Here is a 27,150-nt window from a genome sequence, read left to right as displayed (position 1 = left end):
CAGTGCCTTGCGAAAGTATTCGGCCCCCTTGAACTTTTCGACCTTTTGCCACATTTCAGGCTTCAAACATAAAGATATAAAACTGTAATTTTTTTGTGAAGAATCAACAACAAGTGGGACACAATCATGAAGTGGAACGAAATTTATTGGATATTTCAAACTTTTTGAACAAATAAAAAACTGAAAAATTGGGCGTGCAAAATTATTCAGCCCCCTTAAGTTAATACTTTGTAGCGCCACCTTTTGCTGTGATTACAGCTGTAAGTCGCTTCGGGTATGTCTCTATCAGTTTTGCACATCGAGAGACTGAAATTTTTGCCCATTCCTCCTTGCAAAACAGCTCGAGCTCAGTGAGGTTGGATGGAGAGCGTTTGTGAACAGCAGTTTTCAGTTCTTTCCACAGATTCTCGATTGGATTCAGGTCTGGACTTTGACTTGGCCATTCTAACACCTGGATATGTTTATTTGTGAACCATTCCATTGTAGATTTTGCTTTATGTTTTGGATCATTGTCTTGTTGGAAGACAAATCTCCGTCCCAGTCTCAGGTCTTTTGCAGACTCCATCAGGTTTTCTTCCAGAATGGTCCTGTATTTGGCTCCATCCATCTTCCCATCAATTTTAACCATCTTCCCTGCCCCTGCTGAAGAAAAGCAGGCCCAAACCATGATGCTGCCACCACCATGTTTGACAGTGGGGATGGTGTGTTCAGGGTGATGAGCTGTGTTGTATTTACACCAAACATAACGTTTTGCATTGTTGCCAAAAAGTTAGATTTTGGTTTCATCTGACCAGAGCACCTTCTTCCACATGTTTGGTGTGTCTCCCAGGTGGCTAGTGGCAAACTTTAAACGACACTTTTTATGGATATCTTTAAGAAATGGCTTTCTTCTTGCCACTCTTCCATAAAGGCCAGATTTGTGCAGTATACGACTGATTGTTGTCCTATGGACAGAGTCTCCCACCTCAGCTGTAGATCTCTGCAGTTCATCCAGAGTGATCATGGGCCTCTTGGCTGCATCTCTGATCAGTCTTCTCCTTGTATGAGCTGAAAGTTTAGAGGGACGGCCGGGTCTTCGTAGATTTGCAGTGGTCTGATACTCCTTCCATTTCAATATTATCGCTTGCACAGTGCTCCTTGGGATGTTTAAAGCTTGGGAAATCTTTTTGTATCCAAATCCGGCTTTAAACTTCTCCACAACAGTATCTCGGACCTGCCTGGTGTGTTCCTTGTTCTTCATGATGCTGTCTGCGCTTTAAACGGACCTCTGAGACTATCACAGAGCAGGTGCATTTATACGGAGACTTGATTACACACAGGTGGATTCTATTTATCATCATTAGTCATTTAGGTCAACATTGGATCATTCAGAGATCCTCACTGAACGTCTGGAGAGAGTTTGCTGCACTGAAAGTAAAGGGGCTGAATAATTTTGCACGGCCAATTTTTCTGTTTTTTTATTTGTTAAAAAAGTTTGAAATATCCAATAAATTTCGTTCCACTTCATAATTGTGTCCCACTTGTTGTTGATTCTTCACAAAAAATTACAGTTTTATATCTTTATGTTTGAAGCCTGAAATGTGGCAAAAGGTCAAAAAGTTCAAGGGGGCCGAATACTTTCGCAAGGCACTGTATTTGACACTCAGATAGTGTTATTTGATGTGTATCTTTTTTGACCCAAACGGTGTTCCATAGAAATCCTGGTTGAGAATGAAACAACTGAACAAATGAACAATGAAACACCACAGCAAGTAAATTAATGTAATAGGTTTTGATTATGGTTTACTGGTAATGGGGACATACGTAAATGCCAACAAAATAACTTTTTGGTCAGTGTGGTGTGTGTGTGTGTAACCTTTATTTAACTAGGCAAGTCAGTTAAGAGCAAATTTTTATTTACAATGACAGCCCGGACGACGCTGGGTCAATTGTGCGCCGCCCTATGGGACTCCCAATCACGGCCAGATGTGATACAGCCTGGATTCGAACCAGGGACTGTACATCTGACCAACTTGCCCTCTAAATACACCTCTTCTGTCTTCAACCAGGATCTCAGTGATCACTGCCTCATTGCCTGCATCCGTAATGGGTCTGAGGTCAAATGACCACCCCTCATCACTGTCAAACGCTCCCTAAAACACTTCAGCGAGCAGGACTTTCTAGTCGACGTGGCCCGGGTATCCTGGAAGGATATTGACCTCATCCCGTCAGTAGAGGATGCCTGGTTGCTCTTCAAAAGTGCTTTCCTCACCATCTTAAATAAGCATGCCTCAATCAAAAAATTTGGAACTAAGAACAGATATAGCCCATGGTTCACCCCAGACCTGTCTGCCCTTGACCAGCACAAAAACATCCTGTGCCGTTCTGCATTAGCATCGAATAGCCCCCGTGATATGCAACTTTTCAGGGAAGTCAGGAACCAATACACACAGTCAGTTAGGAAAGCAAAGGCTATCTTTTTCAAACAGAAATTTGCTTCATGTTGCACTAATTCCAAAAAAGGTTCTGGGACACTGTAAAGTCCATGGAGAATAAGAGCACCTCCTCCCACCTCCTCCCTCCTTCCATTGCACTGAGGATAGGAAACATTGTCACCACCGATAAATCGATAATTTCAATAAGCATTTTTCTACGGCTGGCCATGCTTTCCACCTGGCTACCACTACCCCGGCCAACATCTCAGCACCCCCTGCAGCAACTGTCCCAATCCCCCTCCCCCTCTTCTCCTTCACCCAAATCCAGACAGCTGATGTTCTGAAAGAGCTGCAAAATCTGGATCCCTACAAATCAGCTGGGCTAGAGAATCTGGACCCTCTCTTTCTAAAGTTATCCACCAAAAATGTTGTAACCCCTATTACTAGCCTATTCAACCTCTCTTTCGTATCGTCTCAGATCCCCAAAGATTGGAAAGCTGCTGCGGTCATCCCCCTCTTCAAAGGGGGAGACACTCACGACCCAAACTGTTATAGACCTATATCCATCCTGCCCTGCCTTTCTAAAATCTTCTAAAGACAAGTTAATAAACAGATCACCGACCATTTCGAATCCCACCATACCTTCTCCGCTGTGCAATCTGGTTTCCGAGCTGGTCATGGGTGCACCTCAGCCACGCTCAAGGTCCTAAACGATATCATAACCGCCATCGATAAAAGACAGTACTGTGCAGCCATTTTCATCGACCTGGCCAAGGCTTTCGACTCTTGTCAATCACCGCATTCTTATCGGCAGACTCAACAGCCTTGGTTTCTCAAATGACTGCCTCGCCTGGTTCACCAACTACTTCTCAGATAGAGTTCAGTGTGTCAAATCAGAGGGCCTGTTGTCCGGACCTCTGGCAGTCTCTATGGGGGTGCCACAAGGTTCAATTCTCGGGCCGACTCTTTTCTCTGTATATATCAATGATGTTGCTCTTGCTACTGGTGATTCTCTGATCCACCTCTACGCAGATGACACCATTCTGTATACATCTGGCCCTTCTTGGACACTGTGCTAACAAACCTCCAATTTGTAAGTCGCTTTGGATAAGGGCGTCTGCGAAATGACGTAAATGTAAGTGTAAGCATTAGCCTGGATTCCAACCTGAACCCATGGTGAAACCAGTGTTAAGTATCTGTTATAATATGAATGGCAGCCAGTCGTCCTAGCTGAAAGAAACCCCTTTGTTATTGTGAGTTGCATCGTCTTAGCAGTTTAACGATCCCATCACCTCATCCCTGAAAATAACAGCTGTGGACCCGAGGAAAACTAGCTAATAAATACTAATACCTTACATCAAATTTAAAAACATCTAGCCTGGTCCCAGATTGGTTTGTGCCGTTTTGCTACTTTACACAGTACAAAACAGACCTGGAACCAGGCTATAGAACGTCAGCCTTAAAATCACAACATAACAGACCTGGCTCTTATTGTCACGTCCTGACCAGTATAGAGTATATTTGGTTATTATAGTTTGGTCAGGACGTGGCAGAGGGTAGTTGATGTATGTTTATGGGGTTTGTCACTGGTCTATGTTTCTATGTCTAGTTGATTGGGGTTGGACTCTCAATTGAAGGCAGGTGTGTTGAGTTGCCTTTGATTGGGAGTCCTATATAGTAGGGTGTGTTTTGTCTTTGTTTTTCGTGGGTAGTTGTTTGAGAGCACTGCTTTTTTGTTGAGCCTGCTTTCACTGTTTCATGTCGTTAGTTTGTTTATTGTTTTCTTCCGTGGTGTTCGCATTATTTTATAAATAAATATGTTGAGCACGAAACCCGCTGCGCTTTGGTCCCTTTCTCTCTACGACGACAAGCGTGACACTTATTCCCTTGTTGTCACGTCTCATGTATACTGTATACGGTACCAGTCAAACGTTTGGACACAGCAACGCCGTCATCAAGGCAAACGTTTGGACATTCCAGGTGACTACCTCATGGAGCTGGTTGAGAGAATGCCAACAGTGTGCAGCGCCGTCAAAGGCAAACGGTGGCTACTTTGAAGAATCTCAAATATAAAATATATTTTGATTTTGTTTAACACGTTTTTTTTTGGTTTACTACATGATTCCATATGTGTTATTTCATAGTTTTGATGTCTTCATTATTATTCTATAATGTAGAAAATATATTTTTTTTAAATTAAGAAAAACCCTGGAATGAATAGGTGTTCTAAAACTGTTGTCTGGTAGTGTACCTACATGGGGCGTATAAACACTCATAACTGAATTGACCCCAGCCAGGCCAGGAACAGGAAGTAATAAAGTTCAGGGTTAATCTACTCTTAACTGTCTTGTTGTTGAAGACAATAGAACAGTGGCTCTACAAACACAGTAACTGTTTAGTCTACTATATGGCTGGCTGCTCAGACTGGTTTTCCTGTGGGACTCTTTAAAAGCATACCAATGCACAAAAACTCATCCATACAACATGTCTACCATTGAAAAGTGCTGCACTATGATGTATCCCAAACGGCACCCTATTTCCTATATACTGCACTCCAGTTGTAGCCAGGTGTGCACCATGTAGGGAATTAGAGTGCTATTTGGGATACACAGACAGTTAATCTTGCTGTTTCAACACAGAATAATGCCATCCCTTTTTGTTTTGCAGAGTTACACAAATGCTCAGGTCTCATCATACATACAAATAAAAGTTTTTAATTCTATAGTTGTGGCTTTCTGAACACACCATCTGTAGTTTCATTGAAACAATATGCCCAAACTCCTGTTTCCTTTTCTATGATATATAGACCAGGGATGGGAAAATTCTAACCCGACTCCAAAAATCAACTAATCATTATCTTTAGTTTAGAATACAATTTGTTTAAATCAGCTTTTGTTTGCTAGGGTTGGAGAAAAATACCCCAATCCATTTTTTTTAACCTTACAGCCAGGATTTCTGGAACATTCCTGCCAGGATTTCTGGAACCTTACTGCCAGGATTTCTGGAACCTTACTGCCAGGATTTCTGGAACCTCACTGCCAGGATTTCTGGAAAACTTGGGGACTGGAATTTTGCAAATCCTAGACTAAACTAAGACATTTGACCCCCACTCTGTGATTGATGGACGGGGCCATGCATGGTATGTGGAGGCTCCACCTCAGTCTGCAGTCCTCTGATGGGCTTAGGGCCTTAAGTCGTGCTCCAGATCAACTACATCGCAGACTGACTGATCTACAAATAACCTTGTGTCTTAAACAATTACTAGGAGCTAGGGTCTAGGAGCCAGGGTATAGGGAAGGGTCTCGCAAACTCGGGTCCTCAGGACCCTAAAGGGAGCACGTTTTGGTTTTTGCCCTGGCACTACACAATGGATTCAAATAATCAATTAACCATAACGCTTTGATAATTTGAATCAGCTGTGTAGTGTTAGGGCACAAACCAAAAACGTGCTCCCCTTGGGATCCCGAGTTTGGGAACCGCTGGTCTAGGAGTTGTTGGTTTTGGACTCAGCCCAGTCACAAGTCCTTCTCCATGCTGAAGCTGCTCCTGCGGCTGGAGGTCTTGGAGGGTCCTGGGGAGAAGGAGGAGAGCAGGGGCTCTCGGGCCCACACCGGGGACATCCCTATCCCCCCATGGTCCATCAAGATGTCCCCAAGACCCATGTCTGGTAGCAGGGAGGAGTGGAAGGCTGCGGCCGACGGGTCGTCCAGCTCAGAGAAGCTCAGAGGAGAAGCCATGTTCATCAGGCCAACCGGCGAGGCCGAGGGGGAGGTGGCCTGAAGGCCTAGGCCACCACTCAGGGAGAGGAGGGTCTTGGAGAGGGCGTCGCCCGTGCTGGGGTCCAGGGATTGTGATAGGCTGAGGTGTGAGGAGGAGGATCCCTGGGAGGAGGAGGCGGGGGTGGAGAGGCCGTGGAGGCAGGCCTGCATCTCTAGCTCCTGTAGAGAGAAACAACAACGGTCGACACTTCAGTTTAGTTTATGAGACCATTTTCAAAACAATTTGCGCCATGCCTAAGAACAGCCCTTTGCTGTGCATTATTCATGATAATGCATAGATTCTCATGCCTTAATGCTTAATTAATGTACAGTAAAAATAGTAGAGGCCCTAGCACACTGCCATGGGGGACGCCACACATTATTGATTTCGCCGGAGACAATTTACTTCTACCACTTCCAAAGAAACAACATCATTTTAATATCACAGGCAAGTAACTACCAGCCTAACTTGCAGCATACTGATTGACTACCAGCCTTCATTGCAGCATACTGATTGACTACCAGCCTTCCATGCAGCATACTGATTGACTTCCAGCCTTCATTGCAGCATACTGATTGACTACCAGCCTTCCATGCAGCATACTGATTGACTTCCAGCCTTCCTGGCAGCATACTGATTGACATCCAGCCTTCCTGGCAGCATACTGATTGACTTCCAGCCTTCCTGGCAGCATACTGATTGACTACCAACCTTCCATGCAGCAGACTGATTGACTACCAGCCTTCCTGGCAGCATACTGATTGACTACCAGCCTAACTTGCAGCATACTGATTGACTTCCAGCCTTCCTGGCAGCATACTGATTGACTTCCAGCCTTCCTGGCAGCATACTGATTGACTACCAGCCTTCCTGGTAGCATACTGATTGACTACCAGCCTTCCTGGCAGCATACTGATTGACTACCAGCCTAACTTGCAGCAGACTGATTGACTACCAGCCTTCCTGGCAGCATACTGATTGACTACCAGCCTTCCTGGCAGCATACTGATTGACTACCAACCTTCCATGCAGCAGACTAATTGACTACCAGCCTTCCTGGCAGCATACTGATTGACTACCAGCCTAACTTGCAGCATACTGATTGACTTCCAGCCTTCCTGGCAGCAGACTGATTGACTACCAGCCTTCCTGGCAGCAGACTGATTGACTACCAGCCTTCCTGGCAGCATACTGATTGACTACCAGCCTTCCATGCAGCATACTGATTGACTTCCAGCCTTCCTGGCAGCATACTGATTGACTACCAGCCTTCCTGGCAGCATACTGATTGACTGCCAACCTTCCATGCAGCATACTGATTGACTTCCAGCCTTCCTGGCAGCATACTGATTGACTTCCAGCCTTCCTGGCAGCATACTGATTGACTACCAGCCTTCCTTGCAGCATACTGATTGACTACTAGCCTTCCATGCAGCATACTGATTGACTTCCAGCCTTCCTGGCAGCATACTGATTGACTTCCAGCCTTCCTGGCAGCATACTGATTGACTTCCAGCCTTCCTGGCAGCATACTGATTGACTACCAGCCTTCCTGGTAGCATACTGATTCACTACCAGCCTTCCTGGCAGCATACTGATTGACTACCAGCCTAACTTGCAGCAGACTGATTGACTACCAGCCTTCCTGGCAGCATACTGATTGACTACCAGCCTTCCTGGCAGCATACTGATTGACTACCAACCTTCCATGCAGCAGACTGATTGACTACCAGCCTTCCTGGCAGCATACTGATTGACTACCAGCCTAACTTGCAGCATACTGATTGACTTCCAGCCTTCCTGGCAGCATACTGATTGACTACCAGCCTTCCTGGCAGCAGACTGATTGACTACCAGCCTTCCTGGCAGCATACTGATTGACTACCAGCATTCCATGCAGCATACTGATTGACTTCCAGCCTTCCTGGCAGCATACTGATTGACTACCAGCCTTCCTGGCAGCATACTGATTGACTGCCAACCTTCCATGCAGCATACTGATTGACTTCCAGCCTTCCTGGCAGCATACTGATTGACTTCCAGCCTTCCTGGCAGCATACTGATTGACTACCAGCCTTCCTGGCAGCAGACTGATTGACTACCAGCCTTCCTGGCAGCATACTGATTGACTACCAGCCTTCCTGGCAGCATACTGATTGACTACCAGCCTTCCTGGCAGCAGACTGATTGACTACCAGCCTTCCTGGCAGCATACTGATTGACTACCAGCCTTCCTGGCAGCATACTGATTGACTACCAGCCTTCCTGGCAGCAGACTGATTGACTACCAGCCTTCCTGGCAGCATACTGATTGACTACCAGCCTTCCATGCAGCATACTGATTGACTTCCAGCCTTCCTGGCAGCATACTGATTGACTACCAGCCTTCCTGGCAGCATACTGATTGACTGCCAACCTTCCATGCAGCATACTGATTAACTTCCAGCCTTCCTGGCAGCATACTGATTGACTTCCAGCCTTCCTGGCAAAATACTGATTGACTACCAGCCTTCCTGGCAGCAGACTGATTGACTACCAGCCTTCCTGGTAGCATACTGATTGACTACCAGCCTTCCTGGCAGCATACTGATTGACTACCAGCCTAACTTGCAGCAGACTGATTGACTACCAGCCTTCCTGGCAGCATACTGATTGACTACCAGCCTTCCTGGCAGCATACTGATTGACTACCAACCTTCCATGCAGCAGACAGATTGACTACCAGCCTTCCTGGCAGCATACTGATTGACTACTAGCCTAACTTGAAGCATACTGATTGACTTCCAGCCTTCCTGGCAGCATACTGATTGACTACCAGCCTTCCTGGCAGCATACTGATTGACTACCAGCCTTCCTGGCAGCATACTGATTGACTACCAGCCTTCCATGCAGCATACTGATTGACTTCCAGCCTTCCTGGCAGCATACTGATTGACTACCAGCCTTCCTGGCAGCATACTGATTGACTGCCAACCTTCCATGCAGCATACTGATTGACTTCCAGCCTTCCTGGTAGCATACTGATTCACTACCAGCCTTCCTGGCAGCATACTGATTGACTACCAGCCTAACTTGCAGCAGACTGATTGACTACCAGCCTTCCTGGCAGCATACTGATTGACTACCAGCCTAACTTGCAGCAGACTGATTGACTACCAGCCTTCCTGGCAGCATACTGATTGACTACCAGCCTTCCTGGCAGCATACTGATTGACTACCAACCTTCCATGCAGCAGACTGATTGACTACCAGCCTTCCTGGCAGCATACTGATTGACTACCAGCCTAACTTGCAGCATACTGATTGACTTCCAGCCTTCCTGGCAGCATACTGATTGACTACCAGCCTTCCTGGCAGCAGACTGATTGACTACCAGCCTTCCTGGCAGCATACTGATTGACTACCAGCATTCCATGCAGCATACTGATTGACTTCCAGCCTTCCTGGCAGCATACTGATTGACTACCAGCCTTCCTGGCAGCATACTGATTGACTGCCAACCTTCCATGCAGCATACTGATTGACTTCCAGCCTTCCTGGCAGCATACTGATTGACTTCCAGCCTTCCTGGCAGCATACTGATTGACTACCAGCCTTCCTGGCAGCAGACTGATTGACTACCAGCCTTCCTGGCAGCATACTGATTGACTACCAGCCTTCCTGGCAGCATACTGATTCACTACCAGCCTTCCTGGCAGCAGACTGATTGACTACCAGCCTTCCTGGCAGCATACTGATTGACTACCAACCTAACTTGCAGCATACTGATTGACTTCCAGCCTTCATGGCAGCATACTGATTGACTACCAGCCTTCCTGGCAGCAGACTGATTGACTACCAGCCTTCCTGGCAGCATACTGATTGACTACCAGCCTTCCATGCAGCATACTGATTGACTTCCAGCCTTCCTGGCAGCATACTGATTGACTACCAGCCTTCCTGGCAGCATACTGATTGACTGCCAACCTTCCATGCAGCATACTGATTGACTTCCAGCCTTCCTGGCAGCATACTGATTGACTTCCAGCCTTCCTGGCAGCATACTGATTGACTACCAGCCTTCCTGGCAGCAGACTGATTGACTACCAGCCTTCCTGGTAGCATACTGATTGACTACCAGCCTTCCTGGCAGCATACTGATTGACTACCAGCCTAACTTGCAGCAGACTGATTGACTACCAGCCTTCCTGGCAGCATACTGATTGACTACCAGCCTTCCTGGCAGCATACTGATTGACTACCAACCTTCCATGCAGCAGACTGATTGACTACCAGCCTTCCTGGCAGCATACTGATTGACTACCAGCCTAACTTGCAGCATACTGATTGACTTCCAGCCTTCCTGGCAGCATACTGATTGACTACCAGCCTTCCTGGCAGCAGACTGATTGACTACCAGCCTTCCTGGCAGCATACTGATTGACTACCAGCCTTCCATGCAGCATACTGATTGACTTCCAGCCTTCCTGGCAGCATACTGATTGACTACCAGCCTTCCTGGCAGCATACTGATTGACTGCCAACCTTCCATGCAGCATACTGATTGACTTCCAGCCTTCCTGGCAGCATACTGATTGACTACCAGCCTTCCTGGCAGCATACTGATTGACTGCCAACCTTCCATGCAGCATACTGATTAACTTCCAGCCTTCCTGGCAGCATACTGATTGACTTCCAGCCTTCCTGGCAGCATACTGATTGACTACCAGCCTTCCTGGCAGCAGACTGATTGACTACCAGCCTTCCTGGCAGCATACTGATTGACTACCAGCCTTCCTGGCAGCATACTGATTCACTACCAGCCTTCCTGGCAGCAGACTGATTGACTACCAGCCTTCCTGGCAGCATACTGATTGACTACCAACCTAACTTGCAGCATACTGATTGACTTCCAGCCTTCCTGGCAGCATACTGATTGACTACCAGCCTTCCTGGCAGCAGACTGATTGACTACCAGCCTTCCTGGCAGCATACTGATTGATTACCAGCCTTCCATGCAGCATACTGATTGACTTCCAGCCTTCCTGGCAGCATACTGATTGACTACCAGCCTTCCTGGCAGCATACTGATTGACTGCCAACCTTCCATGCAGCATACTGATTGACTTCCAGCCTTCCTGGCAGCATACTGATTGACTTCCAGCCTTCCTGGCAGCATACTGATTGACTACCAGCCTTCCTGGCAGCAGACTGATTGACTACCAGCCTTCCTGGTAGCATACTGATTGACTACCAGCCTTCCTGGCAGCATACTGATTGACTACCAGCCTAACTTGCAGCAGACTGATTGACTACCAGCCTTCCTGGCAGCATACTGATTGACTACCAGCCTTCCTGGCAGCATACTGATTGACTACCAACCTTCCATGCAGCAGACTGATTGACTACCAGCCTTCCTGGCAGCATACTGATTGACTACCAGCCTAACTTGCAGCATACTGATTGACTTCAGGCCTTCCTGGCAGCATACTGATTGACTTCCAGCCTTCCTGGCAGCATACTGATTGACTACCAGCCTTCCTGGCAGCAGACTGATTGACTACCAGCCTTCCTGGCAGCATACTGATTGACTACCAACCTTCCATGCAGCAGACTGATTGACTACCAGCCTTCCTGGCAGCATACTGATTGACTACCAGCCTAACTTGCAGCATACTGATTGACTTCCAGCCTTCCTGGCAGCATACTGATTGACTACCAGCCTTCCTGGCAGCAGACTGATTGACTACCAGCCTTCCTGGCAGCATACTGATTGACTACCAGCCTTCCATGCAGCATACTGATTGACTTCCAGCCTTCCTGGCAGCATACTGATTGACTACCAGCCTTCCTGGCAGCATACTGATTGACTGCCAACCTTCCATGCAGCATACTGATTGACTTCCAGCCTTCCTGGCAGCATACTGATTGACTTCCAGCCTTCCTGGCAGCATACTGATTGACTACCAGCCTTCCTGGCAGCAGACTGATTGACTTCCAGCCTTCCTGGCAGCAGACTGATTGACTACCAGCCTTCCTGGCAGCATACTGATTGACTACCAGCCTTCCTGGCAGCATACTGATTGACTACCAGCCTTCCTGGCAGCATACTGATTGACTACCAGCCTTCCTGGCAGCAGACTGATTGACTACCAGCCTTCCTGGCAGCATACTGATTGACTACCAGCCTAACTTGCAGCAGACTGATTGACTACCAGCCTTCCTGGCAGCAGACTGATTGACTACCAGCCTAACTTGCAGCAGACTGATTGACTACCAGCCTTCCTGGCAGCAGACTGATTGACTACCAGCCTAACTTGCAGCATACTGATTGACTACCAGCCTAACTTGCAGCATACTGATTGACTTCCAGCCTTCCTGGCAGCATACTGATTGACTACCAGCCTTCCTGGCAGCAGACTGATTGACTACCAGCCTTCCTGGCAGCATACTGATTGACTACCAGCCTTCCATGCAGCATACTGATTGACTTCCAGCCTTCCTGGCAGCATACTGATTGACTACCAGCCTTCCTGGCAGCATACTGATTGACTGCCAACCTTCCATGCAGCATACTGATTGACTTCCAGCCTTCCTGGCAGCATACTGATTGACTGCCAACCTTCCATGCAGCATACTGATTGACTACCAGCCTTCCTGGCAGCATACTGATTGACTTCCAGCCTTCCTGGCAGCATACTGATTGACTACCAGCGTTCCTGGCAGCAGACTGATTGACTTCCAGCCTTCCTGGCAGCATACTGATTGACTACCAGCCTTCCTGGCGGCATACTGATTGACTACCAGCCTTCCTGGCAGCATACTGATTGACTACCAGCCTTCCTGGCAGCATACTGATTGACTACCAGCCTTCCTGGCAGCAGACTGATTGACTACCAGCCTTCCTGGCAGCATACTGATTGACTACCAGCCTAACTTGCAGCAGACTGATTGACTACCAGCCTTCCTGGCAGCAGACTGATTGACTACCAGCCTTCCTGGCAGCAGACTGATTGACTACCAGCCTAACTTGCAGCAGACTGATTGACTTCTTTCTTTCTTTCTTTCTTTCTTTCTTTCTTTCTTTCTTTCTTTCTTTCTTTCTTTCTTTCTTTCTTTCTTTCTTTCTTTCTTTCTTTCTTTCTTTCTTTCTTTCTCTCTCTCGGAGGACCTGAGCCCTAGGTCCATGCCTCAGGACTACCTGGCCTGATGACTCCTTGCTGTCCCCAGTCCACCTGGCCGTGCTGCTGCTCCAGTTTCAACTGTTCTGCCTGCGGCTATGGAACCCTGACCTGTTCACCGGACGTGCTACCTGTCCCAGACCTGCTGTTTTCAACTCTCTAGAGACAGCAGGAGCGGTAGAGATACTCTGAATGATCGGCTATGAAAAGCCAACTGACATTTACTCCTGAGGTGCTGACCTGTTGCACCCTCGACAACGACTATGATTATTATTATTTGACCCTGCTGGTAATCTATGAACATTTGAACATCTTAGCTATGTTCTGTTATAATCTCCACCCGGCACAGCCAGAAGAGGACTGGCCACCCCTCATAGCCTGGTTCCTCTCTAGGTTTCTTCCTAGGTTTTGGCTTTTCTAGGGAGTTTTTCCTAGCCACCGTGCTTCTACACCTGCATTGCTTGCTGTTTGGGGGTTTTAGGCTGGGTTTCTGTACAGCACTTTGAGATATCAGCTGATGTAAGAAGGGCTTTATAAATAAATTTGATTAGATTGACTACCAGCCTTCCTGGCAGCATACTGATTGACTACCAGCCTTCCTGGCAGCATACTGATTGACTACCAGCCTTCCTGGCAGCATACTGATTGACTACCAGCCTTCCATGCAGCATACTGATTGACTACCAGCCTTCCATGCAGCATACTGATTGACTACCAGCCTTCCATGCAGCATACTGATTGACTACCAGCCTTCCTGGCAGCAGACTGATTGACTACCAGCCTTCCTGGCAGCATACTGATTGACTACCAGCCTTCCTGGCAGCAGACTGATTGACTACCAGCCTTCCATGCAGCATACTGATTGACTACCAGCCTTCCTGGCAGCAGACTGATTGACTACCAGCCTTCCATGCAGCATACTGATTGACTACCAGCCTTCCATGCAGCAGACTGATTGACTACCAGCCTAACTTGCAGCATACTGATTGACTACCAGCCTAACTTGCAGCATACTGATTGACTACCAGCCTTCCTGGCAGCATACTGATTGACTACCAGCCTTCATTGCAGCATACTGATTGACTACCAGCCTTCCATGCAGCATACTGATTGACTACCAGCCTTCCTGGCAGCATACTGATTGACTACCAGCCTTCCTGGCAGCATACTGATTGACTACCAGCCTTCCTGGCAGCAGACTGATTGACTACCAGCCTTCCTGGCAGCATACTGACTGACTACCAGCCTTCCTGGCAGCAGACTGATTGACTACCAGCCTTCCATGCAGCATACTGATTGACTACCAGCCTTCCATGCAGCATACTGATTGACTACCAGCCTTCCATGCAGCAGACTGATTGACTACCAGCCTTCCATGCAGCATACTGATTGACTACCAGCCTTCCATGCAGCATACTGATTGACTACCAGCCTTCCATGCAGCAGACTGATTGACTACCAGCCTTCCATGCAGCATACTGATTGACTACCAGCCTTCCATGCAGCATACTGATTGACTACCAGCCTTCCATGCAGCAGACTGATTGACTACCAGCCTTCCTGGCAGCAGACTGATTGACTACCAGCCTTCCTGGCAGCATACTGATTGACTACCAGCCTTCCTGGCAGCATACTGATTGCCTGTTTGACTGTATTGTCCTAACCTGTATGCGTAGCAGCAGGCTGCGGTTGCTGTGCTCCAGTTTCCTCTGTCTGGTCTGCACCTCCTTGGCTCTCTGCTGCTCCTTCTGCAGCCTCCTGATGTAGTCCACAGACGCCTTCAGGATGGTGCCCTTGTTCCAACGCGTCTCCCTGTCGCCGTAGCACGGGGGTCAGTGAGGAGAAAGTTTAACAGTTTAAGCATCTATAGGTAATCTATATAGGTTATTCAATCTACAGTCTGTCATGATTGAATAATCATGCACTTGAGAACGGCAAATGTGTTATCTGCTCTAATTAATTTCTATCCATAGGAACTCACAGGTCACTAGATTTGGGTATGGCTAAGTAAGGGTCAGGGTTCATTTCTGTCCATAGGGTTTAATGGAGATCGAATCCCTGAACTGACAAGGTAAAGATCTGTCATTCTGCCCCCTGAACAAGGCAGTTGTTCCTAGGCCGTCATTGAAAATAAGAATTTGTTCTTAACTGACTTGCCTAGTTAAATAAAGGTAAAAAAGTTTAATTCTTCCCAGAAGATCAATAGAGCTGCATTAGACAAAAAATAATTTCACACAAGCACTGATATTTAACCGTTCCTAAGAGGCCGAGTCTCCTTCTTCCCATTTTGTACAAACATCGTTCTTTACTGCTAGGCAGGACACTAGTGATACGGCCCACACACTTTTATTTCTCCCTTAAGGTGACCGGTCACTAGATTTGGGTTAGGGTTCATTTCATTTGGGTTAGGGTAACTGAGGGTTAGGGTTCATTTCATTTGGGTTAGGGTAACTGAGGGTTAGGGTTCATTTCATTTGGATTAGGGTAACTGAGGGTTAGGGTTCATTTCATTTGGGTTAGGGTAACTGAGGGTTAGGGTTCATTTCATTTGGATTAGGGTAACTGAGGGTTAGGGTTCATTTCATTTGGGTTAGGGTAACTGAGGGTTAGGGTTCATTTCATTTGGGTTAGGGTAACTGAGGGTTAGGGTTCATTTCATTTGGGTTAGGGTAACTGAGGGTTAGGGTTCATTTCATTTGGGTTAGGGTAACTGAGGGTCAGGGTTCATTTCATTTGGGTTAGGGTTAGGGTAACTGAGGGTCAGGGTTCATTTCATTTGGGTTAGGGTTAGGGTAACTGAGGGTTAGGGTTCATTTCATTTGGGTTAGGGTAACTGAGGGTTAGGGTTCATTTCATTTGGGTTAGGGTAACTGAGGGTTAGGGTTCATTTCATTTGGGTTAGGGTAACTGAGGGTTAGGGTTCATTTCATTTGGGTTAGGGTAACTGAGGGTTAGGGTTCATTTCATTTGGGTTAGGGTAACTGAGGGTTAGGGTTCATTTCATTTGGGTTAGGGTAACTGAGGGTTAGGGTTCATTTCATTTGGATTAGGGTAACTGAGGGTTAGGGTTCATTTCATTTGGGTTAGGGTAACTGAGGGTTAGGGTTCATTTCATTTGGGTTAGGGTAACTGAGGGTCAGGGTTCATTTCATTTGGGTTAGGGTAACTGAGGGTCAGGGTTCATTTCATTTGGGTTAGGGTTAGGGTAACTGAGGGTCAGGGTTCATTTCATTTGGGTTAGGGTTAGGGTAACTGAGGGTTAGGGTTCATTTCATTTGGGTTAGGGTAACTGAGGGTTAGGGTTCATTTCATTTGGGTTAGGGTAACTGAGGGTTAGGGTTCATTTCATTTGGGTTAGGGTAACTGAGGGTTAGGGTTCATTTCATTTGGGTTAGGGTAACTGAGGGTTAGGGTTCATTTCATTTGGTTTAGGGTAACTGAGGGTTAGGGTTCATTTCATTTGGGTTAGGGTAACTGAGGGTTAGGGTTCATTTCATTTGGATTAGGGTAACTGAGGGTCAGGGTTCATTTCATTTGGGTTAGGGTAACTGAGGGTTAGGGTTCATTTCATTTGGGTTAGGGTAACTGAGGGTTAGGGTTCATTTCATTTGGGTTAGGGTAACTGAGGGTTAGGGTTCATTTCATTTGGGTTAGGGTAACTGAGGGTTAGGGTTCATTTCATTTGGGTTAGGGTAACTGAGGGTTAGGGTTCATTTCATTTGGGTTAGGGTAACTGAGGGTTAGGGTTCATTTCATTTGGGTTAGGGTAACTGAGGGTTAGGGTTCATTTCATTTGGATTAGGGTAACTGAGGGTCAGGTTCATTTCATTTGGGTTAGGGTAACTGAGGGTTAGGGTTCATTTCATTTGGGTTAGGGTAACTGAGGGTTAGGGTTCATTTCATTTGGGTTAGGGTAACTGAGGGTTAGGGTTCATTTCATTTGGGTTAGGGTAACTGAGGGTTAGGGTTCATTTCATTTGGGTTAGGGTAACTGAGGGTTAGGGTTCATTTCATTTGGATTAGGGTAACTGAGGGTCAGGGTTCATTTCATTTGGGTTAGGGTAACTGAGGGTTAGGGTTCATTTCATTTGGGTTAGGGTAACTGAGGGTTAGGGTTCATTTCATTTGGGTTAGGGTAACTGAGGGTTAGGGTTCATTTCATTTGGGTTAGGGTAACTGAGGGTCAGGGTTCATTTCATTTGGGTTAGGGTAACTGAGGGTTCGGGTTCATTTCATTTGGGTTAGGGTAACTGAGGGTCAGGGTTCATTTCATTTGGGTTAGGGTTAGGGTAACTGAGGGTTAGGGTTCATTTCATTTGGGTTAGGGTAACTGAGGGTTAGGGTTCATTTCATTTGGGTTAGGGTAACTGAGGGTTAGGGTTCATTTCATTTGGGTTAGGGTAACTGAGGGTTAGGGTTCATTTCATTTGGGTTAGGGTAACTGAGGGTTAGGGTTCATTTCATTTGGATTAGGGTAACTGAGGGTCAGGGTTCATTTCATTTGGTTTAGGGTAACTGAGGGTTAGGGTTCATTTCATTTGGGTTAGGGTAACTGAGGGTTAGGGTTCATTTCATTTGGATTAGGGTAACTGAGGGTCAGGGTTCATTTCATTTGGGTTAGGGTAACTGAGGGTTAGGGTTCATTTCATTTGGGTTAGGGTAACTGAGGGTTAGGGTTCATTTCATTTGGGTTAGGGTAACTGAGGGTTAGGGTTCATTTCATTTGGGTTAGGGTAACTGAGGGTTAGGGTTCATTTCATTTGGGTTAGGGTAACTGAGGATTAGGGTTCATTTCATTTGGGTTAGGGTAACTGAGGGTTAGGGTTAATTTCTGTCCGTGGGAACTCACCGGTCACTAGATTTGGGGATGAGAGCTCCCAGTTCCTTGATGCGATCGTTGATGTTGAACCTCCTCCGTCTCTCAACTAGGAAGAACCATAACATGGTCAACATTATCACCCAAGCTACTGACGAAATGTTAGATGTAAAAAAAATATATATATATATATACTTTTAAAATATGGTATCCATTGGCAGTAAAGTATTAATCTATACTCACTCTGGTTATGATTGTCCTTTTTCTGTCGTTCCTTCATCATAGCTTTAGCCTCCACCACTAGAAGAGATATTTAATATTAGCAGTCAAGGACGAAGACAGCTTGAAGCATAAATACAAAGAGATATAAAAATAATTCATTCATTACTTTATGCATGTTTAGAATGTACAAAACACACTACAAGTCATAAGACGCATAACAGATGCTGCAGTACATATACTGAGTGTACAAAACATTAGGAACACCCCCACCCAGATTCACCTGGTCAGTCTATGCCAGAAAAAAGTGGAAAAAGGCCACACATCCAAAAGGAGCGCCCCTTGGATGAGCGAGGAATCTAATCGACTGGGTACCCTTCCCCAAACATCTCAAGGATGATCAATGGAGACAGGAAGCACCTGAGCTCAATTTCTAGTCTCATAGCAAAAGCTCTGAATACTTATGTAAATAACATATTCGTTTTTTTTTTTTTTTTAATACATTTGCAAACATTTATGGGGTATCACTTTGTCATTATGGGGTATTGTGTGTAGATTGATGAGGGAAAACATTAATTGAATCAATTTTAAAATAAGGCAGTAATGAACAAAATGTGGAAAAAGTTAACTAGTCTGAATACTTTTCCAAATGCAACCTTTGGTAACGTTATCAGAAAGCACAGCATTGATTTTCACTGCTACGCAGGCGATACACAATTTTACATTTCTGTGAGGACAGACGCTGGGAGACGGGAAGCAAGTACAGGGAGTAAACATTTTAATGAATAACGGACATGAACCGAATCGAGAACGGCGTCTGGACAAGGGAAACATAACGACATTAACGCAGACACGGGGAAGAAACTGAGGAAGTGACAGATATAGGGGAGGCAATCAATAAGGTAATAAGAGTCCAGGTGAGTCCCATGAAGCGCTGATGCGCGTAAGGATGGAGACAGGCGTGCGTAATGAAGGTCGCTGGCGCCCTCGAGAGCCAGAGACGGGGAGCGGGAGCAGGAATGACACATTTCTGTGTCACCAGAGGTATTTTAGCTCCATGGATAAATTATTAGACTTAAAATAGATTTAGATTTAAAATACTCGGATGGCTCACAACTTCCTCCAGCTAAATGAAGACAACACTGAGGTACTTATTGTTGGAGGCAAAGCACAGAGAGAGAGAGAGAGAATCTGGCCACATATTTTAATTCATGGGCAATAAAGATAAAACACCAGGTAAAAAAAAACATACGTGTTATTTTAGATTCTGAACTCAATTTCAAATCACACATTAGGAATGTGACAACAAATAGCTTTTTACCACCTGAGGAACATTGTCAAGGTTTCTCTCTCAGGCTGATACAGAGAGACTCATATTTTTATAACAAGCAGGCTTGACTACTGTAATGATGCTCTCCTGTCTGGTCTACCCAGGAAAGCCATTGGTCAACTGCAAAACATACAGAATGCTGCAGCACCAGGTACTGACCAAGACCAGATGGAGAGAACACATAACACTGGGTTTTAAGGTCTCGGCACTGGCTGTCTATGAGTTTTAGAATTAATTTTAAAGATTATTCTATTGTTTTTTTATAATCGATTGCGCACACAAATACATGTCAGACATGCTTTTTAAGTTATGTACCCAGTAGGTCCCTCAGGTCCTCTGGCCGTTTAACTATCCCAGCCTAGGACCAAGAGGCATGGAGAGAGCAGCCTTTTAACTATCCCAGCCTAGGACCAAGAGGCATGGAGAGAGCAGCCTTTTAACTATCCCAAAGCCTAGGACCAAGAGGCATGGAGAGACAGCCTTTTAACTATCCCAAAGCCCAGGACCAAGAGGCATGGAGAGAGCAGCCTTTTAACTATCCCAAAGCCCAGGACCAAGAGGCATGGAGAGACAGCCTTTTAACTATCCCAAAGCCTAGGACCAAGAGGCATGGAGAGAGCAGCCTTTTAACTATCCCAGCCCAGGACCAAGAGGCATGGAGAGAGCAGCCTTTTAACTATCCCAAAGCCCAGGACCAAGAGGCATGGAGAGACAGCCTTTTAACTATCCCAGCCCAGGACCAAGAGGCATGGAGAGAGCAGCCTTTTAACTATCCCAAAGCCCAGGACCAAGAGGCATGGAGAGACAGCCTTTTAACTATCCCAGCCCAGGACCAAGAGGCATGGAGAGACAGCCTTTTAACTATCCCAAAGCCCAGGACCAAGAGGCATGGAGAGAGCAGCCTTTTAACTATCCCAAAGCCTAGGACCAAGAGGCATGGAGAGAGCAGCCTTTTAACTATCCCAGCCCAGGACCAAGAGGCATGGAGAGACAGCCTTTTAACTATCCCAAAGCCCAGGACCAAGAGGCATGGAGAGAGCAGCCTTTTAACTATCCCAAAGCCCAGGACCAAGAGGCATGGAGAGAGCAGCCTTTTAACTATCCCAGCCCAGGACCAAGAGGCATGGAGAGACAGCCTTTTAACTATCCCAAAGCCCAGGACCAAGAGGCATGGAGAGAGCAGCCTTTTAACTATCCCAAAGCCCAGGACCAAGAGGCATGGAGAGAGCAGCCTTTTAACTATCCCAAAGCCCAGGACCAAGAGGCATGGAGAGAGCAGCCTTTTAACTATCCCAAAGCCCAGGACCAAGAGGCATGGAGAGAGCAGCCTTTTAACTATCCCAGCCCAGGACCAAGAGGCATGGAGAGAGCAGCCTTTTAACTATCCCAAAGCCCAGGACCAAGAGGCATGGAGAGAGCAGCCTTTTAACTATCCCAAAGCCCAGGACCAAGAGGCATGGAGAGACAGCCTTTTAACTATCCCAAAGCCCAGGACCAAGAGGCATGGAGAGAGCAGCCTTTTAACTATCCCAGCCTAGGACCAAGAGGCATGGAGAGAGCAGCCTTTTAACTATCCCAGCCTAGGACCAAGAGGCATGGAGAGAGCAGCCTTTTAACTATCCCAAAGCCTAGGACCAAGAGGCATGGAGAGAGCAGCCTTTTAACTATCCCAGCCTAGGACCAAGAGGCATGGAGAGAGCAGCCTTTTAACTATCCCAAAGCCCAGGACCAAGAGGCATGGAGAGACAGCCTTTTAACTATCCCAAAGCCCAGGACCAAGAGGCATGGAGAGAGCAGCCTTTTAACTATCCCAGCCTAGGACCAAGAGGCATGGAGAGAGCAGCCTTTTAACTATCCCAGCCTAGGACCAAGAGGCATGGAGAGAGCAGCCTTTTAACTATCCCAAAGCTCAGGACCAAGAGGCATGGAGAGAGCAGCCTTTTAACTATCCCAGCCTAGGACCAAGAGGCATGGAGAGAGCAGCCTTTTAACTATCCCAAAGCCCAGGACCAAGAGGCATGGAGAGAGCAGCCTTTTAACTATCCCAGCCTAGGACCAAGAGGCATGGAGAGAGCAGCCTTTTAACTATCCCAAAGCCCAGGACCAAGAGGCATGGAGAGAGCAGCCTTTTCACTATCCCAGCCCAGGACCAAGAGGCATGGAGAGAGCAGCCTTTTAACTATCCCAAAGCCCAGGACCAAGAGGCATGGAGAGAGCAGCCTTTTAACTATCCCAGCCTAGGACCAAGAGGCATGGAGAGAGCAGCCTTTTAACTATCCCAGCCTAGGACCAAGAGGCATGGAGAGAGCAGCCTTTTAACTATCCCAAAGCTCAGGACCAAGAGGCATGGAGAGAGCAGCCTTTTAACTATCCCAAAGCCCAGGACCAAGAGGCATGGAGAGAGCAGCCTTTTAACTATCCCAAAGCCTAGGACCAAGAGGCATGGAGAGAGCAGCCTTATGACTATCCCAGCCTAGGACCAAGAGGCATGGAGAGAGCAGCCTTTTAACTATCCCAGCCTAGAACCAAGAGGCATGGAGAGAGCAGCCTTTTAACTATCCCAAAGCCCAGGACCAAGAGGCATGGAGAGAGCAGCCTTTTAACTATCCCAAAGCCCAGGACCAAGAGGCATGGAGAGAGCAGCCTTTTAACTATCCCAAAGCCCAGGACCAAGAGGCATGGAGAGAGCAGCCTTATGACTATCCCAAAGCCCAGGACCAAGAGGCATGGAGAGAGCAGCCTTTTAACTATCCCAGCCCAGGACCAAGAGGCATGGAGAGAGCAGCCTTTTAACTATCCCAAAGCCTAGGACCAAGAGGCATGGAGAGAGCAGCCTTTTAACTATCCCAGCCTAGGACCAAGAGGCATGGAGAGAGCAGCCTTTTAACTATCCCAAAGCCCAGGACCAGGAGGCATGGAGAGAGCAGCCTTTTAAATATCCCAAAGCCCAGGACCAAGAGGCATGGAGAGAGCAGCCTTGTAACTATCCCAGCCCAGGACCAAGAGGCATGGAGAGACAGCCTTTTAACTATCCCAAAGCCCAGGACCAAGAGGCATGGAGAGAGCAGCCTTTTAACTATCCCAAAGCCTAGGACCAAGAGGCATGGAGAGAGCAGCCTTTTAACTATCCCAAAGCCCAGGACCAAGAGGCATGGAGAGAGCAGCCTTTTAACTATCCCAAAGCCCAGGACCAAGAGGCATGGAGAGACAGCCTTTAGTTACTATGCCCCCCAGCTTCTGGAATAGTCTGCCAGAGAACCTGAGAGGGGGATGAAACTGTGGACATATTTAAAATAGATCTTAAAACACACCTTTTTAACTTTGGTTTTCCTTTTTTATCCTCTTATGGTTTGTTGTGTAGTAAATATTTCATTTTCATTTATTTTTTCTTCCTGTAAAGCACATTGTCTGAAAAGCATTCCATGTCTGAAATGTGCTGTATAAATACAACTTGATTTGATGTTATGGAAAGAGCAGGTGTTCGTTCCTATTGTTTTGTACACTCAGTCTATATTACCAGAGATTAACTAGGAAGAGGGAATGACTGAGCGGAAGGCTGAGCCAGAGCTTCATATTGAGGAACATGACTATGGCTCTAAGGCTGAGCCAGAGCTTTATATTGAGGAACATGACTATGGCTCTAAGGCTGAGCCAGAGCTTTATATTGAGGAACATGACTATGGCTCTAAGGCTGAGCCAGAGCTTCATATTGAGGAACATGACTATGGCTCTAAGGCTGAGCCAGAGCTTTATATTGAGGAACATGACTATGGCTCTAAGGCTGAGCCAGAGCTTCATATTGAGGAACATGACTATGGCTCTAAGGCTGAGCCAGAGCTTTATATTGAGGAACATGACTATGGCTCTAAGGCTGAGCCAGAGCTTTATATTGAGGAACATGACTATGGCTCTAAGGCTGAGCCAGAGCTTTATATTGAGGAACATGACTATGGCTCTAAGGCTGAGCCAGAGCTTTATATTGAGGAACATGACTATGGCTCTAAGGCTGAGCCAGAGCTTTATATTGAGGAACATGACTATGGCTCTAAGGCTGAGCCAGAGCTTTATATTGAGGAACATGACTATGGCTCTAAGGCTGAGCCAGAGCTTCATATTGAGGAACATGACTATGGCTCTAAGGCTGAGCCAGAGCTTTATATTGAGGAACATGACTATGGCTCTAAGGCTGAGCCAGAGCTTTATATTGAGGAACATGACTATGGCTCTAAGGCTGAGCCAGAGCTTTATATTGAGGAACATGACTATGGCTCTAAGGCTGAGCCAGAGCTTTATATTGAGGAACATGACTATGGCTCTAAGGCTGAGCCAGAGCTTCATATTGAGGAACATGACTATGGCTCTAAGGCTGAGCCAGAGCTTTATATTGAGGAACATGACTATGGCTCTAAGGCTGAGCCAGAGCTTTATATTGAGGAACATGACTATGGCTCTAAGGCTGAGCCAGAGCTTTATATTAAGGAACATGACTATGGCTCTAAGGCTGAGCCAGAGCTTTATATTGAGGAACATGACTATGGCTCTAAGGCTGAGCCAGAGCTTTATATTGAGGAACATGACTATGGCTCTAAGGCTGAGCCAGAGCTTTATATTGAGGAACATGACTATGGCTCTAAGGCTGAGCCAGAGCTTTATATTGAGGAACATGACTATGGCTCTAAGGCTGAGCCAGAGCTTTATATTGAGGAACATGACTATGGCTCTAAGGCTGAGCCAGAGCTTTATATTGAGGAACATGACTATGGCTCTAAGGCTGAGCCAGAGCTTTATATTGAGGAACATGACTATGGCTCTAAGGCTGAGCCAGAGCTTTATATTGAGGAACATGACTATGGCTCTAAGGCTGAGCCAGAGCTTTATATTGAGGAACATGACTATGGCTCTAAGGCTGAGCCAGAGCTTTATATTGAGGAACATGACTATGGCTCTAAGGCTGAGCCAGAGCTTTATATTGAGGAACATGACTATGGCTCTAAGGCTGAGCCAGAGCTTTATATTGAGGAACATGACTATGGCTCTAAGGCTGAGCCAGAGCTTTATATTGAGGAACATGACTATGGCTCTAAGGCTGAGCCAGAGCTTTATATTGAGGAACATGACTATGGCTCTAAGGCTGAGCCAGAGCTTTATATTGAGGAACATGACTATGGCTCTAAGGCTGAGCCAGAGCTTTATATTGAGGAACATGACTATGGCTCTAAGGCTGAGCCAGAGCTTTATATTGAGGAACATGACTATGGCTCTAAGGCTGAGCCAGAGCTTCATATTGAGGAACATGACTATGGCTCTAAGGCTGAGCCAGAGCTTTATATTGAGGAACATGACTATGGCTCTAAGGCTGAGCCAGAGCTTCATATTGAGGAACATGACTATGGCTCTAAGGCTGAGCCAGAGCTTTATATTGAGGAACATGACTATGGCTCTAAGGCTGAGACAGAGCTTTATATTGAGGAACATGACTATGGCTCTAAGGCTGAGCCAGAGCTTCATATTGAGGAACATGACTATGGCTCTAAGGCTGAGCCAGAGCTTTATATTGAGGAACATGACTATGGCTCTAAGGCTGAGCCAGAGCTTTATATTGAGGAACATGACTATGGCTCTAAGGCTGAGCCAGAGCTTTATATTGAGGAACATGACTATGGCTCTAAGGCTGAGCCAGAGCTTCATATTGAGGAACATGACTATGGCTCTAAGGCTGAGCCAGAGCTTTATATTGAGGAACATGACTATGGCTCTAAGGCTGAGCCAGAGCTTCATATTGAGGAACATGACTATGGCTCTAAGGCTGAGCCAGAGCTTCATATTGAGGAACATGACTATGGCTCTAAGGCTGAGCCAGAGCTTTATATTGAGGAACATGACTATGGCTCTAAGGCTGAGCCAGAGCTTTATATTGAGGAACATGACTATGGCTCTAAGGCTGAGCCAGAGCTTCATATTGAGGAACATGACTATGGCTCTAAGGCTGAGCCAGAGCTTCATATTGAGAAGCATATAGACGAGGACTGACGGTTCTGGTTGTGACTGACTGACTGGACAGGGGAAGTCTGGGTGAGCAATGCTGAGTAAGAACTTTAAAGAGAGAATGAGTGAGAGAAAAAGAGAGAGAGAGAGAGAGAGAGAGAGAGAGAGAGAATGAGAGCGAGAGAGCAAAATGGGGGAGGGAGAGAGATACAGAAAGACAGAAACAGAGCAAGAGACAGAGTAAGAGAGAGATAGACAGTAAGAGAGAGAGACAGAGTAAGAGAGAGACAGCCAGAAAGTTGAGAGACAGGGAGAGAGAGAGAGAGACAGTTAAGAAACAGCTAGAGATTGAGTGTGATTTAGAGACCAGGCAGACAAGAGAAAGATAGAGATATGAGCGAGAGGTGGTACTGAAGGATAAAAGTGACTGAGAGAGGAACTCTTTACCGGTACCGGTTAACTCAGTCTTGATGGTGTGCAAGTCAGCAGGACAGGAGTTAGAGACAGTGATGGTAGGAGCAACCATCCCTCCACTGCTGTACACATCCAGCATGTTCCTTGACACTGGCAGCTGCATACACACAACAACAACAACAACATTCATAAGGTGTAAACAACAACAACAACAACATTCATAAGGTGTAAACAACAACAACAACAACATTCATAAGGTGTAAACAACAACAACAACATTCATAAGGTGTAAACAACAACAACAACATTCATAAGGTGTAAACAACAACAACAACATTCATAAGGTGTAAACAACAACAACAACAACATTCATAAGGTGTAAACAACAACAACAACAACATTCATAAGGTGTAAACAACAACGACAACATTCATAAGGTGTAAACAACAACAACAACAACATTCATAAGGTGTAAACAACAACAACAACATTCATAAGGTGTAAACAACAACAACAACATTCATAAGGTGTAAACAACAACAACAACAACAACAACAACATTCATAAGGTGTAAACAACAACAACAACAACATTCATAAGGTGTAAACAACAACAACAACATTCATAAGGTGTAAACAACAACAACAACAACATTCATAAGGTGTAAACAACAACAACAACAACATTCATAAGGTGTAAACAACAACAACATTCATAAGGTGTAAACAACAACAACATTCATAAGGTGTAAACAACAACAACAACAACAACAACAACATTCATAAGGTGTAAACAACAACAACAACAACATTCATAAGGTGTAAACAACAACAACAACATTCATAAGGTGTAAACAACAACAATAACAACATTCATAAGGTGTAAACAACAACAACAACAACATTCATAAGGTGTAAACAACAACAACAACAACAACATTCATAAGGTGTAAACAACAACAACATTCATAAGGTGTAAACAACAACAACATTCATAAGGTGTAAACAACAACAACATTCATAAGGTGTAAACAACAACGACAACATTCATAAG

General features: G+C 46.0%; 1 protein-coding gene across 1 annotated transcript; it reads right to left on the bottom strand.

The window, feature by feature from the left end:
• Window positions 1-5,112: 5,112 nt before the first annotated feature.
• Window positions 5,113-26,264, bottom strand: aprin (Androgen-induced proliferation inhibitor; the record flags this gene model as incomplete). Its single annotated transcript, NM_001140418.1, is given in 6 exon segments — window positions 5,113-6,352; window positions 14,998-15,145; window positions 18,183-18,258; window positions 18,393-18,449; window positions 26,137-26,255; window positions 26,257-26,264. Coding segments are annotated over 6 exon segments (831 nt in total), but the record flags the coding sequence as incomplete, so codon positions are not given.
• Window positions 26,265-27,150: the final 886 nt, after the last annotated feature.

The sequence above is a fragment of the Salmo salar genome, chromosome 15 (genome assembly GCF_965601325.2).
Source record: "Salmo salar chromosome 15, fSalSal1, whole genome shotgun sequence".
Lineage (NCBI taxonomy): Eukaryota > Metazoa > Chordata > Actinopteri > Salmoniformes > Salmonidae > Salmo > Salmo salar.
Note: the sequence above shows the minus strand (reverse complement) of the source record. Positions and strands in the feature narration are given on the sequence as shown.